The 18,539-nt window shown below is 49.1% G+C and overlaps 1 protein-coding gene across 4 annotated transcripts in view; it reads right to left on the minus strand.

Moving 5' to 3' along the window:
* Nucleotides 1-18,539, minus strand: part of plxna4 (plexin A4) — a 776,634-nt gene that overhangs the window by 226,794 nt on the left and 531,301 nt on the right. For all 4 annotated transcript variants that reach the window (XM_072471113.1, XM_072471112.1, XM_072471111.1 and 1 more), the window contains exon 8: nt 2,214-2,313. In XM_072471113.1, the coding sequence (XP_072327214.1) occupies nt 2,214-2,313 (100 nt within the window). The remainder of the gene's footprint in view (nt 1-2,213; nt 2,314-18,539) is intronic.

Consider the following 18,539-nt stretch of genomic DNA (forward strand, 5'->3'; position numbering starts at 1 on the left):
CGCACATGCGCGGGGATGATGCCAGCACGCGCTGGCGCTCCTGTGCACGCGCCGACTCGCGCCAGCCGGCGGAGGCCCTCCGGTGCCGGTTGGCATGGCGCCAAGCCCCTATCCCGCCGGCCAGCGGGGGGCAAACCACTCCGGCGTAGGCCTAGCCCAATCCTCCGCACCTTTGGGGCAGCCCGACGCCGGAGTGGTTCACGCCACTCCGTCCCGCCAGGACCCCCCGCCCCACCGACTACGGGAGAATCCCGCCCACTGTGTCCAAATCTGGGTGCAGCACGTGAGGAAGGATGTGAGGGTGCAACAAAAATAGAGACATGAGAGTGGTCCCAGAAATGGGAGACTTCAGTTCGGTGGGTATTTAGAAGAAGCTGGGGCTGTCCTCCTTAGGGGAGAGAAGGTTGAGAGGAGATTTGATTGAGGTTTTCAAAATCATGTGGGTTCTGGAAAGCCCAGATAGGGAGAGACTTTTCCCACTTGCGGAGGAATCAAAAGGACACTCATTTGAAGTTATTGAGAAGTTATTGACCAAAGAAGCAAGTGCGACGAGGAAAATCTTTTTTTAATCAGAGAGTGGGAAGGATCTGGAACGGACGGCCTGAGATTGTGGTTTGGGGGGGATCCAATCATGGCTTTTGAAAGGAAATTGGATAATTGCCTGAATAGGAGAAAAGCTGCAGGGCCGTGAGGAAAAGGTGGGGGAGTGGGACTGAGTGAGCTACGATAACCAGCAGGGACGGGGTGGGTCGAATGGCCACCTTCTGTGTTTTAACCATTCGTTGGTCAATCCATTTAAACCAAGAGCATCAACAGTTAAGCCAGAAAATTCCATAGGAAATCTGCCAATCTGCCGGACCTACAATATTGGGAAGGGAGGTAAGGAGGGAGGGAGGTAAGGAGGGAGGGAGGAAGGGAGGGGAGAGGGAGGGAGGGGGAGAGGGGAGATATCAGCACAATTTCAGGCTCTGTCTGCTTTGCCAAATTGGCATCACTAATTGCAGACCATTTATTTAATCTTTTATTCAACGTTTTATAGACTAACTCGATCATGTAAAGACTGCTGCAGTGCAGGCACAGTAATAAAATAATTAATCATTTACAGCAATTTTCATCTTAACGAGCAACTAAGAGAAAAATGAATTTCCATGCAATACTTTATTAAAATATTTTCTATTATTCTTTCCTTCGAGGTCTGATTTCTTCAATTAAAAAAAGAAAATAAAAGTCAAATTTAGGAGCTGATTTTCTTGTTGCGTGATCAATCTCAAAATCTACATGAAGATTAGTTGCCGTTATCACGTTGATTCCTGATCTCAGTTGGAGCCTCTCTTGCAACCAGGAGCCTTTGAGCTTCCATCAGCAATGATGTACCTCAAGATGGTCAATTGAACTGAAGATTGCTGTTCGCTATAGGTGTAGTCAGGTATCTTTATTCTTTCTTTCACATTCGGTCATAGCGCGTGGGTTTTGCTGTCTTGGCCAGCTTCATTGCCCACCCCCAATTGCCCTTGAGAAGGCGCTGGTGAGCTGCCTTCCTGTACCGCCGCAGTCCATGTGGTGTAGGTACACCCACAGTGCTGTGAGGGAGGGAGTTCCAGGATTTTGGCCCAGCGAAAGTGAAGGAACAGTGATATAACTCCCAGTCCGGTTGGTGTGTGTCGTTGATGGGAACTCGCAGGTGTCCCCATGCACCGACTCCCTTAGTCCTTCTCGATGGTGGGGGTCAGGGGTTAGATGGTGCTAAGTATGTGTAGTGCATCGTGTGGATGGTACACACTGCTGCCACTGTGAGCTGGTGCAGGAAGTTAATGTCCAAGGTGGTGGATGGGGTGCCAATTGGGCTGCTCTGTTATGGGTGATGTCAGAGGTGCACTCAACCAGGCAAGTGAAGAATATTCCATCAAAATTCCTGACTACCGCTGCACTCTTTCCTTGGAAAATAGTGTGAAGTAAAGGAAAGATTGGCAGACTGATTAATGGCAAACTCACCTTTCAGGGCCGTAATCACGCTTAAACCAGCTGATAGGGCGGTTATTCGTTACAACACTTAAGGTTAAGAGGAGATATACATTTATTTCCATTGGGTCAGTCAGAATGAACCCACAGGAAACAAAATACATGGCTGTCAGCAAAATGCACTAATGGCCCATTGCACTGAAGGACTGATGCTGAAGGAGCAACAATTAGAAGTAAGGTCCAAACAAACTTACGAATGGTGGACACTGCAGTTGTAGAACACAAAGCTGGTGCTGGCAAAGGTCATGCCCGTCTCCTTGGACTTCAAGTGAAGCTGCACGACTCGATGATCACCTGTCAGAAAACACAATCTTCAGCAAGTCAGTCCAACCAACCCTCAGCAAAGACTTCAATACCCCTTCCCCATCCATCCCCCATCATCAACCCTTTCCCCATCCATCCCCCATCATCAACCCCTCCCCATCCATCCCCCATCATCAACCCCTCCCCATCCATCCCCCATCATCAACCCCTCCCCATCCATCCCCCATCATCAACCCTTTCCCCATCCATCCCCCATCATCAACCCCTCCCCATCCATCCCCCATCATCAACCCCTCCCCATCCATCCCCCATCATCAACCCCTCCCCATCCATCCCCCATCATCAACCCCTCCCCATCCATCCCCCATCATCAACCCCTTCCCCATCCATCTCCCATCATCAACCCCTCCCCATCCAGCCCCCATCATCAACCACTTCCCCATCCATCTCCCATCATCAACCCCTCCCCATCCTTCCCCCATCATCAACCCCTTCCCCATCCATCTCCCATCATCAACCCTCCCCATCCATCCCCCATCAACCCCTTCCCATCCATCTCCCATCATCAACCCCTCCCCAACCATCCCCCATCATCAACCCCTCCCCATTCATCCCCCATCATCAACCCCTCCCCATCCATCCCCCATCATCAACCCCTCCCCATCCATCTCCCATCATCAACCACTCCCCATCCATCCCCCATCATCAACCCCTCCCCATCCATCTCCCATCATCAACCCCTCCCCATCCATCCCCCATCAACCCCTCCCCATCCATCCCCCATCATCAACCCCTCCCCATCCATCCCCCATCATCAACCCCACCCCATTCATCCACCATCAGCAACCCCTCCCCATCCATCTCCCATCATCAACCCCTTCCCCATCCATCCCCCATCATCAATCCCTCCCCATCCATCCCCCATCATCAACCCCTCCCCATCCATCCCCCATCATCAACCCCTCCCCATCCATCTCCCATCATCAACCCCTCCCCATCCATCCCCCATCATCAACCCCTCCCCATCCATCTCCCATCATCAACCACTCCCCATCCATCCCCCATCATCAACCCCTCCCCATCCATCCCCCATCATCAACCCCTCCCCATCCATCCCCCATCATGAACACCTTCCCCATCCACCGCCCATCATCAACCCCTCCCCATCCATCCCCCATCATCAACCCCTCCCCATCCATCCCCCATCATCAACCCCTCCCCATCCATCCCCCATCATCAACCCCTTTCCCATCCATCCCCCATCATCAACCCCTCCCCATCCATCCCCCAACATCAACCCCTCCCCATCCATCCCCCATCATCAACCCCTCCCCATCCATCCCCCACCATTAATAAGAGCATTTGCCATTTTTCATCACTGAAATTCCTCTTTCAAGTAAAGATAGGAGAATGTCTGGCTTTCTCCCCAACTCACAACCCATCGACAAAATCACATTCCCAAGAATCTAAAATTTCAAAGGATCCCATTCGCACAAGTTCATCAACATATCGCAAACAGCAACAATTGCGACAATTTGCATTTCTGGAAAGGCCTTTGATAGAGTAAAATTTCTCACATTTGATTCGCAGACTGTTAGCTTTCACTTTTTAAAAAATTCATTCCTGGGATGTGGACGTCGGTGGCTGGGCAGCATTGGTTATCAATCCCTGAGAGCATTGAAGAGTCAACCAAATTTTCCTGGCTCTGGAGACACATGTAGGCCAGACCAGGTAAGGACGTCAGATTTCTTTCCCTGAAGGGTATCAGATGGATTTTTGCAACAATTGGCAATGGTTTCATGGTCACCTTTAGACTTCTAATCCCAGATTTTTTGTTGAATTCGAATTTCACCATCTGCCACGGTGGGAATCAATCCCGTCCAGGGCATGATTGTGGATCTCTGGATTACTAGACCAGCGACAATACCCCTATGCCACTGCTTCCCCAATATTCTTGGCCTTGTGCAAATGCAGAATATTTACAGAGTTAGCTGAGGTCAGGGCCTTGCTGGGACCACACCTGGGATACTGTGCACATTTTTGTTCTCCTCATTTGAAAAATATATACAATTGCCTTAATAGTAGTCGTAGTTCAGCGAAAGTTCACTTGCCTCGTTCCTGGGATAGGGGCTTATCTTATGAAGAAAGATTGGACATATTGGGCCTGGACCCATCAAAGTTTAAAAGAATGAGAGTGATCTTACTGATCTACAATCCTGAGGGGATTTGATAGGGTAGATGCCGTGGGGATGTTTTCTTTTGAGACCAGCACCAGGGGACACAGGTTAAGAATGGTGGTGAGATTTTGTTTTTTCTCTGAAAGGGTATCGTCCCTGGAGACCAGTGGAGGCTGGGCCACCCAATTTATTCAAAGGCTGACTGAGACAGAGGTTTGACAAAAGTTAAGGGTTATGCACCACAGATGACAAAGTAGACCATAACCCAATCAGCCACGATTTTATTGAATGGCGGTGCAGGCTCGGAGGGGAGAGCGGCCTACTCTTGCACCGAAGTCCTAATGTCCAATATAAGGAGAACGTGAACTTTATTGGAAAACCTCAAATGGAGGGCAGTATCTAAACCACAAGTTTGGACAAGAGAATGCAAGGTCAAGAAACAATGCATCATGTCTTGTGATGATGTAGACTGTGTCCCATTCGCATATCACATAAGAACCAGGAGCAGGAGTAAGCCATCTGGCCCCTCGAGCCTGCTCCACCATTCAATGAGATCATGGCTGATCTTTTGTAGACTCAGCTCCACTTTCCGGCACGAACACCATAACCCTTAATCCCTTTATTCTTCAAAAAACTATCTATCTTTATCTTAAAAACATTTAATGAAGGAGCCTCTACTGCTTCACTGGGTAAGAAATTCCATAGATTCACAACCCTTTGGGTGAAGAAATTCCTCCTAAACTCAGTCCTAAATCTAATTCCCCTTATTTTGAGGCTATGCCCCCTAGTTCTGCTTTCACCCGCCAGTGGAAACAACCTGCCCGCATCTATCCTATCTATTCCCTTCATAATCTTATATGTTTCTATCAGATCCCCCCTCATCCTTCTAAATTCCAACGAGTACAGTCCCAGCCTACTCAACCTCTCCTCGTAATCCAACCCCTTCAGCTCTGGGATTAACCTAGTGAATCTCCTCTGCACACCCTCCAGTGCCAGTACGTCCTTTCTCAAGTAAGGAGACCAAAACTGAACACAATATACCAGGTGTGGCCTCAGTAACACCTTATACAATTGCAGCATAACCTCCCTAGTCTTAAACTCCATCCCTTTAGCAATGAAGGACAAAATTCCATTTGCCTTCTTAATCACCTGTTGTACCTGTAAACCAACATTTTGCGACTCATGCACTAGCACACCCAGGTCTCTCTGCACAGCAGCATGTTTTAATATTTTATCATTTAAATAATAATCCCTTTTGCTGTTATTCCTACCAAAATGGATAACCTCACATTTGTCAACATTGTATTCCATCTGCCAGACCCTAGCCCATTCACTTAGCCTATCCAAATCCCTCTGCAGACTTCCAGTATCCTCTGCACTTTTTGCTTTATCACTTATCTTAGTGTCATCTGCAAACTTGGACACATTGCCCTTGGTCCCCAACTCCAAATCATCTATGTAAATTGTGAACAGTTGTGGGTCCAACACTGATCCCTGAGGGACACCACTAGCTACTGATTGCCAACCAGAGAAACACCATTAATCCCCACTCTTTGCTTTCTATTCATTAACCAATCCTCTATCCATGCTACTACTTTCCCTTTAATGCCATGCATCTTTATCTTATGCAGCAACCTTTGTGTGGCACCTTGTCAAAGGCTTTCTGGAAATCCAGATATACCACATCCATTGGCTCCCCATTATCTACCGCACTGCTAATGTCCTCAAAAAAATCCACTAAATTAGTTAGGCATGACCTGCCCTTTATGAACCCATGCTGCGTCTGCCCAATGGGACAATTTCCATCCAGATGCCTCACTATTTCTTCCTTGATGATAGATTCCAGCATCTTCCCTACTATCAACATGGTTAGAGTTCACCATTGAAACAACATTTCACCCCCAAGTTTCTAATTCTCACCCATTGTCCCATATCTCCCCAAGTCTCTGACTTTCATTTCTTTTTCACAGGGACAACCGCACTGGCGGTTTCACAAGTCTACCCGAATGGGTCCTCGGCACCTTTGGAGAAGATTGGAGATTTTAGTCCTGATGGTGACCTCTCAAACTCTGCTGAGCAGAAGGAGAATTGACAGATGACTCAGGTTCACCCACATGGTGGTCATCTCGATTGGTCGATGAATGCAACATCTCCAGTGTATTCGGCCTGGTAGGTGTCTGCTTCGGACTGTATAGAAGGTAGCTTCTTTGTGGCAGCTCGTGCATGCCTGTTCCATCTCACTGTTATCTGGATGGTGTAGAACTGCGAATGTGGTTTCTGTTCCACCACTTGTCCACCAGGGAACTTGATCTCGGATCCAAACTGGCTCTCTGGCTGGAGGTTGGACATGTCGCGTGCTTTGCGACATCAGTCCTGGTTCCACATCTGGCTGGAACGATATTCACCCTCTTTCCTCCCTCAATGTGTCCAAGTTGTCAGCTTGTCGGGAGTTGAGTTCTCAGTCTTCTTCTCATGAGGAGCTCACATGGTTTAGCTCAGTTGACTTAACAGCTGGTTCATGATGCAGAGCGAGGCCAACAGTGCGGGTTCAATTCCCGTACCGGCTAAGAGTATTCATGAATATTCCTTCTCAATTTTGCCCCTCGCCTGAGAGGTGGTGATCCTCAGGTTAAATTACCACCAGTCATCTCTCCCCCTCAAAGAGGGAAACCGCCTATGGTCAATCTGGGACTATGGCGACTTTACTTTATCGTATTCTTCATCTCGTTGTGCTGACATAGAAAATTTAAATCACCTGCTGAGGTAAGTAAATTGTCAACTTTATTTGAACATCTCTAACGGTGACTACATCTCAGCCAGGAGTTTGTACAAGTGTAAGCAAGATCATGACATTGCATCACTTCATTAGCATATTACTCAGTTGGAATTTTAATACATCATCAACCAAAATTTCACGCAAAACCACAGAATGAGATATTAAAGCACATGATCAAATATTTGACCAAACAGGTGGGTTTCCAGGATGTCTTAATGAAGGGATAGAGCTCGAGATGTGGAGAGTCTTGGGGAGGGAATTCCAGAGTTTGAAGCCCAGGCAACTGAAGACACCACAACCAATGGTGAAGTGATGGAAATCGGGATACTCAAGAAGTCAGATTTGGAGGGATGCAGAGGTCTTGGAGGAGAGGTATCTGAGGGGAAACATCACCATTCACCTCACAGGAGGCCCTCTTTGGTTTTGGCGTCTATATCCCGAGGATACAGTGGGCAGCACAAGTGGCTAGCACTATGGCTTCACAGCGCCAGGGTCCCAGGTTCGATTCCCTGCTGGGTCACTGTCTGTGCGGAGTCTGCACGTTCTCCCCGTGTCTGCGTGGGTTTCCTCCGGGTGCTCCGGTTTCCTCCCACAGTCCAAAGACGTGCAGGTTAGGTGGATTGGCCGTGATAAATTGCCCTTAGTGTCCATAAAGGTTAGGAGGGGTTATTGGGTTACAGGGATAGGGTGGAAGTGAGGGCTTAAGTGGGTCGGTGCAGACTCGATGGGCCGAATGGCCTCCTTCTGCACTGCATGTTCTATGATATGGCATCAATTCCCATGTCTTGGAAAACAGCCCGGCTGGTGTCAACGCCTGCCCACGCTGAGGACCACTTCCAAATTCCACGTCACGATGTCTACCACCAGCCGAGCGCCCAGCCGAGGATGGGCGCGACAGGAAACTGTGCGAAAAGCAGTCTGCACACAAGTTGCAGCGGGACTGCAGTAGCACCGTGGCTGGCATCCAGGAAGTACAGGCTGTTCTCAGCTTCTGGGATGACACAGCCACTGTTGGGGACTCGGCAATCAGGCACTATCCCACTTGTCGAGAACAGACTGCTGCTTCTCGGAATCCAGCCACAACTCTCCAGCTCTCTGACTGCCTCATTTATCAAAGTGTCAGTTGGGGGCAATTATTGTAGAATTGCCAACGTTGTGCTGCCAAATGTTAGTCTGGAGCTTCCGATTGTTTTTCTCCCCTCGCCTCTCACTCAAAATAAACTGTCCCTTTTTGTTGGGGGTCCTTCTTACACTCACAGTCAATTGCAGCTTTTTTCATACGAGCACAAGATAGTTGTTATGAAGTTGTCTTTCGTGTTGGAACCTTGATTTCACACTTGCCATTTAAAGACATGCCCAACCTCCTGAGCCATCAGGAACAGGAATATTCCATGTTCTACACTTGCATACTGCTCAGAGCTCATGGTGTGTGATGAGCAACGGGCACTATTATTGACTCTGATGCCCTTAGAATACGGAGGGAGTCAGGTTGATCACCACTCAATAGGTCTTCTTTCAAGAACATGCTTGGATGGATGCTGGGAAAGGACACACTTGGGCTTGGTCCACCTGTGGTTCAAAACCCTGACTGTTTGGTTCCAATGCTTTGAGGTGCCTCCTGTAGGTTGTCCAAGTCTCACTGGAGATAGAAGCACAGAAGTTAGGAGCAGGAGTAGGCCAAGTGGCCCTTTGATCATGGGCAATCCTCTATCTCAATGCCATATTCCCGCTTTCTCTCTCAACTCTTGATGCCATTAAAATCTAAAACATTAGATGTACAATCGATGCTGTCACTTGATCATCCAAATCTGGTGGCAAGAAAGGTGGATCAACAGCAGCATCCTCCCCCTAGCTAATCTGCCCGATATCGAGGCTCAAATCACTCAAAGCCTGTTCCATGGGCCTGGACATGCCATTCATGTGCCTGACACCAGACTCCTGAAGGAACTGCTCTACTGGGAACTCGGTGGCGGCACGAGCCTCCGAGGAGGACAGCGGAAACACTTTGAGGGTGTCCTCAAAGAATCTCTGAAGAGGTCAAACAGCCCCACCAACTCACGGGAGTCGCAGGCCTCAGACCGACCAATAGGGAGAAGGTCCATTCGGCAAGACAACCGGGAACATTGAGAAACTTTGCCAGGAATGTACAGAGGTGAACCCGAGGCATTGGAGGGAGTACACATACCTCCAAACAACCCATCCACCCGACCCTTCAAACATCACCGGCCTCGTATCTGACAGAGTCCGCACAGTCGGCACTGGAATCATCAGCCATCTCACAACCTATTGAACCAGATTGGCAGCAAGTCACCCTGGACCCCGAGGGACTGTCTAAGAAGAGAGAGTTTGTTTTCACACATGAAGAGTGGCCACCAGATTCAGCACACTGGGCTAAATCGCTGGCTTTGAAAGCAGACCAAGGCAGGCCAACAGCACGGTTCAATTCCCGTACCGGCCTCCCCGAACAGGCGCCGGAATGTGGCGACTAGGGGCTTTTCACAGTAACTTCATTTGAAGCCTACTTGTGACAATAAGCGATTTTCATTTCATTTCACCTGGCTGAGGTGCAGCAGGGAGGCTGGCACATTTGGACCCGTGCCCCAGAATAAGGCAACGGCTTCATGGAGAGACTGGAAGGAACTCAAGCGAGGCAGCAAGGGGTGGCAGTAACCTAGTGGGAGTGTCACTGGATGAGGAATCCAGAGATAAAAACAGAAAATGCTGGATAAACTCAGAAGGTCTGGCAGCGTCTGTGAAGGGAGAAACAGAGTTAACTTTTCGAGACAGATCATGTGAACTTGAAATGTCAACTCCGTTTCTCTCTTCACCGATGCCGCCAGACCTGCTCGGTTTATCCAGCATTCTCGGTTTTTATTTAAGATTTCCAGCATCCACAGTATTTTTGCTTTGACAGTAATCCAGGTTAACACTCTGGGAAACCGGCGGTTCGAATCCCACGAGCGCAGATGGTAAAATTTGCATTCAATAATAATCGGGAAGCAAAAGTCAAAGAATGACAAGGAAACCATTGTTGAATTTTGTAAAAGACCCATCTGGTTCACTCATGCCCTTTAGGGAAATAAATCTGCAATTCTTACCCGGTTTTGCCTATACGTGACTCCAGACCCACAGAAATGTGATTGACTCTTAAATGCCCTCCGAAATGGCCGAGCAAGTCACTCTGTTCAAGGGCAATTAGGGACGGGCAGCACATTCCAGTACAGCCAGTGACAACCACATCCTGTCAATTAATTTTAAACTGTGGGCACGATTTTGCCGGTCTGTTGGCTGCGGGTGCAAATCCCTTTACGGCCGTTAAATCTCACGAGAGGGCCAGAACGGGATTTGCGCTGGCGAGATCTCGGTTTGAGATCTTCCCCGCACCCACCCCTCCGGTGACATGATCCCAGAAAGGGCCTGAACCTGATTTCCATTAACGAACATTCATTTAGTTACTATTAAACGGCTTTACACCACATCGTGGAACCTCCCCCCCCCCCCCCCCCCCCCAGCGGCGACATGACGTCAGGCCAGCGCGAATCACTACTGGTTTATGGAAATCAGTCGTGATAACCACGCCAGGGGTGCGGAGGTGCCAGGAGCCGTATTGACCTCGGCAATGCCCCAGCAATGCCCCAGGGTAGGGCCACGTGGCAATGCTGGGGCAGTGCCAGGGGACGGTGGGTTGGCACTGAGGTGGGCATTGCCAGGGTGGTAACAGTCCCCAATTGAGGGAGGGGGCTTCCCCTTATGTGTGGTGGAGGGAGGGGGGGGGGGGGGGGGGGGGAGGGTGCGCGATGACGAACGCACAGTGAGGAGGAGTTTAGGGTGACCCTGGATAATTGCATGATGGGGGGGTCGGGGTTGCACTGAAGCTTGTGAAGAAGACCCTCCATGGCCTTGAGGGGGTGGGAGGGAGCTTGATTTTGCAGATTAGGGCACCCTTTAAAGATGGCGAACCGATCGCCGTGGAGCCAGGCCTGCTGGCTCTATCAGGCCCCATCCCGCCAGAGCGACGCCACGAACCACACCCCAGGTATCTTTCCCCCAGAGGTCAGAAAACAAGGCCGTGTTTTCGGAGGGAAAGTCGCCGGTTTTCAATCAGGACGTGACACTTTGCCACTTTTGGAAAATTCCGGCCTACGTTTTTAGTTTTGGAATGTTTGACCTGCTCTGACTTCTGTCAAAAGTAACAGCCTGCACCTTCAAGGTGGGAAAGTGTCCCAGACTCTGTTATCAAACAAAATCTGATGCCAAATCACTTAAAGAGATATCAGAGCAAGTGGCCAAATAGCAAGGTCAATGAGGTAGGTTTAAAGGAATTTCTTAAAGAGGGACTTCGGAAGGGAATTCTACAGTTTCTTTGGTCAAGGCTGCTGAAGGTATGGCTGTCAATGGAGCAGTGAGGAAAACAAATTTTTAAAAAATTATTTCATTTTTCAGTCAGGAAATAGAGGACAAGTTATAAATGGAAGAAAAGTTCATTCCACCCAGTTAGATTTTATAAACAATTGCGTGTTTCTGACTCTGAGCGTCATCGCACAGTTAAAGGACATTTGTTGGTCAGCATGGTTTTGAAGGTGTCTGTCTTGCGTCGCTGATGCCAGGAATTAGCCTGTAACTCCATTTTCCAACTGTGCCCTTCCACGCACAACTTTGGCAACAGCAACCAGGGCAGGCAGCACAACAACCAATACTGATTACCCTCAGTTGCGGGGCTCCACATCGTGGCTTGAGTAATGGCCCCTGCGGAACGTTCATTCTTCCGAGGAATGCCGATTTCCAAACCTCATTTGAGAATGTATTGGCGAAGCGAGGAAAGCAATTCTTCTTTTGTCTGCGGTAAACTTACTATGACCTGGAACTCACTGCCAGAAAGGGCGGTTGGAAGCAGATTCAGTGGCAGCTCGAGAGAATTTGATAAATACTTGAATTGTAAAATAAATTGCAGCACTGTGGGGAAAGAGCAGGGCTAATTGGTTAGCTCTTCCGAATAACCATCAGAGGTTATAATGCGCCAAATGGCCACCCTCTATATTGTTTATTCTGCAATTTAATATAAAGGCAGCAAGCTTTCTCAACTTACTACCCCAATGTCAATGAGGAAATTCTGTAGATTATTTTCCCTGGTACAGTAATCATAGAATTTACAGTGAAGGAGGCCGATCGGCCCATCGAGTCTGCACCAGCCCTTGGAAAGAGCACCCTACTTAAGCCCACACCTCCACCCTATCCTCGTAACCCAGTAACCCCACCTAACCTTTTTGGACACCAAGGGCAATTTAGCATGGCCAATCCACCTAACCCGCACATCTTTGGACTGTGGGAGGAAACCGGAGCACCCAGAGGAAACCCACGCAGACACGGCGAGAATGTGCAGACTCCGCACAGACAGTGATGCAAATCAGGAATCGAACCCAGCTCCCTGGCGCTGTGAAGCAACAGTGCCAACCACTGTGCTACCGTGCCGCTTTCATGCTGCAAGATTGGTGATAGTAGTTTACCTTAAACAACAAAGCACTGCTTTCACTACCAATGATATTGAAATACCTGCATTTCTTTTTTTAAAACTCTCTCATGTGGAATGCTCCCCGAAAATCATAGTCCAGGTGCACACAGAGGAACGGATGCCGACGGAGATTTGACCCATACTGGAGGCCACCTGCAAAGTGTGGGACCGTACCTGAGCCTCTTCGGGAAAGGTGGGAAGGATGGTAATTGGGCAGGTGGTCAGTGAGGGTTTGGGGCAAATAAGAGATTATTGAAGATGGGACTATGGGTGGGATGGAGAACGCTCGAGAGGGAGGAGAGGACGCTGGGGCGGAGAAAATATTGGGAGGGGAAAGAATTTGATAGGTGGGGAGAATGTTGCAGGAAAACAAAACTAAAGGCAACCCTGCTCTGTCAACCGTGACTTGTTGCACCTAGAATAGGAAATAACAAGCACATTGCTGGCGCGGATGAAAGGCTTCGTGAGGGGGTAGGGGGTTAGGGTGAGACAGCTTGTTGAATTTTAAGGCCAAGCGAGGTTCTAGAGCTGGGTGAAGGACAAGACCACATGGGCTTGATTCAGGGTTCAATCAGAATGGTGACTTATTTAGTATCTGTGCGGACTAAGGCTTTTCAAACCAGTTCTATATCTACTTCCTTTATTGAAGTGTCAGTTGTGTGGGGTTGCAATCATTGACGATAAACCAATTTCCAATTCCAATTATTGGCTCGAAGCCTCTATTCATAATGTCAACAAGATGCTCGCGTTTTTTGTATCCGCCAATCGGGTCGTTACCACCTCCTTCACCAAAGAGCTACTGCCATTTCTGCAAAGAGATTTGGGACGTCCCGAGGTTGCGAATGGTGCTATGTACACGCAAGTCTCTCTTTGCCAGATTTGATAATTGAGAGCCGACTGTCTAAAAGGCAGCGACAAAAGAAACTATTCAGCTGATAATGGGAACGCGATTGTCGGCAATTACCCAGCAATCTGAAAAGAGGCCTCAATTCTGGACATCTCTCCCACCTGGACAGACAGACAGTGATACAGCCCAGTGCGAACACAATAGCTAATGATCGTTGTAATACCTCAGCAGCTGATCTAAGTGTCTTCGCAAAAGACTATGATTGACAGCCCCATTAACATGACACTTAATATTAAAGTGATGAAAACCCTTAAGTGCACTTAGCTGTAAAGGACATGACAATTACTTGTATTTTCTCACATATTTGATTCCAGATTATTAACTCAGGATTAAGCTTTTTTTCTCTTCATCCCTCCACCCCACCCCCCACCCCAACTCCACAGTATTTGTTCATTATTTAATGCGCCTCATGTAAAATATTCCTCACTACAGCTTGAAACGTCCATTTGATGGGTCTCAACAATTAAACAATGCCTCGTGATTGAACGGAATCTCAGGACACGGGGGAACAGGCGACGAGGATCAACTATTTGGAATCACCAAGCCTCCCAACCTTCCCCTGAGCTTTGGAACCACCATGGACACCACCCATTCAGTATCACCCAGAGTAAAGTCAGCAGGGCGTGTGTGTGGGGGGGGGGATGCACCACCTCTGATGTGCATCAAGGGAACACGTCTAGACACAGTGGGACGGTTCGCCATGCTAAGGAATTGTAGAGGCACAGCGCGAGGATGGGTGAAGTTAGGCACCAGTAGTTGAGGGACATTGTCATGTGTCACATTTTTATATGTCACTACATTAATTATCATTGTTCTTCCCCACTTTAACGCCTCACATTCTTTAACCCTCCTCCCAGTGCTATGGCACTTCTCCAGATCTGGAAACAGTTGTTCTCACTGGTCCTCAATGTCAGGCAGACGGTTAGACCCTCCCAGGGTGAATGCTTCAATCGCAGCGATAGAACACAGGCATGATTCTGTGAACCCTAGACCCTCCCCTCTGGAGCAAAGGAATGTAGCCTCGAACCTCCCTCAGACACGAGTCGGCGAGTGGACCGCCAGCAAATGGACAGGAGCCAAACATGAGCAGCAGCTGAGGAACATGACAGATCCTTCCTCACGGCGAGTTGTCATCACCCTCCTGCAGTGACCAGGCAGCAAGCCCTCAAGGACTCCCGGTCCCCAGCACCTTAATGAGCGAGAGCTCAGCCACCTTCATCCCCAAGTGGCAGAGGGGTCACACTGCTAGTCTTCCACCATAAAATATGAAGCGATGAAGGCGTCTTTAGCCCTCCTCCCCATGTGCACCCTCAGCCCCACCTGGCCTCCACCCTCAGGCTCCTCAGCGGGCTCTTTCTCGGTGTCCTGAGGTAAGGCCTTCTCGTCCGAGGGCACGTGCCACTCCTCGAGGTTGGCCTCAGGAAGCTCCTCGCCCCGCTGCAGAGCCAGGTTGTGGAGGGCACAGTAGGCCACGACAATGCGGGAGGCCCTCTGAGGCTGTATTAGAACATAGAACATTACAGCGCAGTACAGGCCCTTCGGCCCTCGATGTTGCGCCGACCTGTGAAACCACTCTAAAGCTCTAAATTGTAGGGCCTCACCGCACCTGTCGAGGCAGCGGCACCACAACTTCAACAGGCCGATGTACCGCTCGGTCAGCTCATGTGGCACAGTGCACCTCATTGTATCTGGCCTCCGCTGTGGTCTGTGGCCTTCACACTGCTGTCATCAGCCGCGACCGGAGGGGTATCTCATGCTCAAGGAACCATCCCTATAGCTTATGGTGTCCTTTGCAGAGTCCAGAGATCTGTGGCTGACCAAGGATGTAGTCGTCATGCACGCTCCCTGGGAAATGGCGCATACATGTCTGTGAGGAGGATGCAAACAGGCTGCAGGGTGACTTTGACAGACTGGCTGAGTGGGCAAACACTTGGCAAATTAAATATAATGTGGGTAAATATGAGGTTCTCCACTTTGGTGGCAAAAACAGGGAGGCAGATTATTATCTGAATGGTAGCAGTTTAGGAAAAGAGCAAGTACAACGAGACTTGGGTGTGATGGTGGAACAGTCGCTGAAGGTTGGCATGCTGGTACAGCAAGCAGTGAGGAAAGCTAATGGCATGCTGGCCTTCATAGCGAGAGGATTTGAGACTAGGAGTAAGGATGTCTTGTTGCAGTTAGACAGGGCCTTGGTGAGGCCACATCTCGAGTATGGTGTGCAGTTCTGGTCTCCTAGTTTGAGGAAGGACATTCTTGCTATTGGGGGATGTCCAGCGAATATTCATCAGACCAATTGCCGGGATGGCAGGACTGAGATATGTAGAAAGACTGGATCGACTGGGCTTGTACTCACTGGAGTTTAATAGAATGAGAGGGGATCTCATAGAAACATATAAAATCCCGATGGGACAGAACAGGCTAGATGCGGGAAGAATGTTCCCCATGTTGGGGACGTCCAGAACCAGAGGGTCATAGTTTAAGAATAAGGTGTCAGCCATTCAGGACTGAGATGAGGAAGAACTTCTTCTCTCAGAGAGTTGTGAAGTTGTGGAATTCTCGACCACAGAAAGCTGTTGGGGCAGTTCGTTGGGTATATTCAAGAGGGAGCTGGACGTGGCCCCTGCGGCTAAAGGGATCAAGGGGTATGGAGAGAAAGCGGGATACGGAATTTGCATGATCAGCCATGATTGTATTGAATGGTAGTGCAGGCTCGAAGGGCCGAATGGCCAACTCCGGCACCTATTTTCTATGAAACGCATTTTGCGGTCACACAACAGCTGGACATTGAGGGAGTGGAATCCATTCCAGTTGATGAAGGGGACTCCCTGGGGCCAGGGGCGCAGAGAGCAGCACTGGTGCAGTCTGTCACACCTTGCACCTGTGACAGGCCAGCCCTCTCATCCAGCCGGGCCTGGTCCAAGTGAAAGTGGATGCAGTCCAGAGCCCATGCACACAGTGCAAACATCACCACATGGATGCACTTACGGGCGGATGCCTGTAAAATACCCGTGGAATCCTGGAATAACACCGTGGCTTGGAAATTGAGGGCTGCCAGTACCTTGATGGCCATAGGGAGTGGGTGTCCGGCCCGTTACGTGGAGCCAAGCCTGCAAGGGCAACGCACAGGTGCCACACAGTCTCCTTTGTAAGGCGTAGTCTTCGACGGCACACTGTGTCAAACAGCTCCATGAGCGACACACAGTCCGGTAGCCCCATGTTCTTCTCAGGCACCTTCTTGCCCCCCTGCGCAGCTGGTGCAGGCTCTGGCCCCTGATCCTGCCCTGTGGCTGTTCTTATTTTGCAGGGTCTTCCATCGGTGCTGCTGCACTTTGTTGCTGGAGTCTGTGTTCCTCCACGCAGTGATTAGTAGGGTGGCCAGCTCCACTGGCTCCACCCCCATATCACTCAGAATCCTGCTAAAAGCTATCGGCTATTCCACGTGGAAAGGGGTTTGGCCTATGCCATTCGCGATTCATTTGTAAAATGCTAAATTCTTAGAAACCATCCTTAGTCACGCCGGTTCTGTATTGAGACCTGAAAAGCCTAATTGCTAGCTCATGAGGCGAGGCAACGATTATGCCACAATACAAACAACCCATGGGTTTTTCTTTTATTAACCCAGCGCTCCAAAAAAACAATCTATTTACACTTCGAATGAAGCTAAATCAACTGGGCAAGTCTTACGTAAAATGGAAAATAACCTCTTGTTCTGAAAGCTCCAAGGGGTACTTGAGCAATCAAGCAACAAACTAACCTTTTTCTTAAACATGAAGAACTTATCAATGTACAAAACAAATTGCTCCACTGGCAGATTAATTTCACTCATGGGAGCGAACTCAGAATCGTAATTGTTTGCAAGTGATTGATCGTAAATAAATATATTTATAATTATCTAATTCAGGCGGGTGAAACTCCAGTGGCGCAGCTGAAATGTTCAAAGAGGCAGCGCTAGAATTAAAACACCGGTTACGCTATTGAGGTCAATGCGATATGTCCGCAAGCTCCTCTATTATTTGGGGCTGCAATGCTTCAGGGTCGCTTCGCTCGAATCACGCAATGCAATCTGACGCTCAACAAAGACAAATGCGTATTCGCAGCATCAGAGATGAACTTGCTAGGGTACAGAGTGTCAACAGCTGGAGCAAGGCCTGTCCGCAACGTCAAAGCCATTTGCACACTTCCCACCCAGTCGAACGGGCAGCATTCCTCCGTGTTACCAACTTCTGAGGATGCTGGAATCTGCAACAAAAGTAGAAAATACTGGAACATCACAGCAGGCCTGACAGCATCTGTTGGGAGAGAAAGGAGCTAACGTGTCGAGCCTGCCAAAGCTGGTCACCATATTCAATGGACAATATTCAAATTAGATGGAGGCACCCCATGAGGAGCCTGGGAAACTACACGTCAGCAATCACGAATTATATAAGCCATCGCAATAAAACATATTCCAGGGGAGCCTCCAGCTTGGTATTTGGGGTCACAGTCAGTCTTCCTGTTGTATCTGACTGGTTTAGCTCAGTGGGCTAGACAGCTGATTTGTGATGCAGAACAAGGTCAGGAGCGCGGGTTCATATTCCCGTACCAGCTGAGAATTCTGAATTCTCCCTCTGCGTACCCGAACAGGCGCCGGAATGTGGCGATTCGGGGATTGTCACAGTAACTTCATTGCAGTGTTAATGTGAGCCGACTTGTGGCAATAAAGGTTATTTATTTATTTTTATTTATTATCAGTGTTGTGCCTCAAAATATCAAACCCTATCCAGGACAGGTCTTATCCTCAACTCCTCCCCATGCACAAAGCACCTTGTTCTACTCAGGGGCCCTCAGAAGCTCACATTCTGCTGCTGCCCATACTCCCATCCCCACAAACCGAGCTTGTTTCCAGCA

The sequence above is a fragment of the Scyliorhinus torazame genome, chromosome 13 (assembly GCF_047496885.1).
Source record: "Scyliorhinus torazame isolate Kashiwa2021f chromosome 13, sScyTor2.1, whole genome shotgun sequence".
Lineage (NCBI taxonomy): Eukaryota > Metazoa > Chordata > Chondrichthyes > Carcharhiniformes > Scyliorhinidae > Scyliorhinus > Scyliorhinus torazame.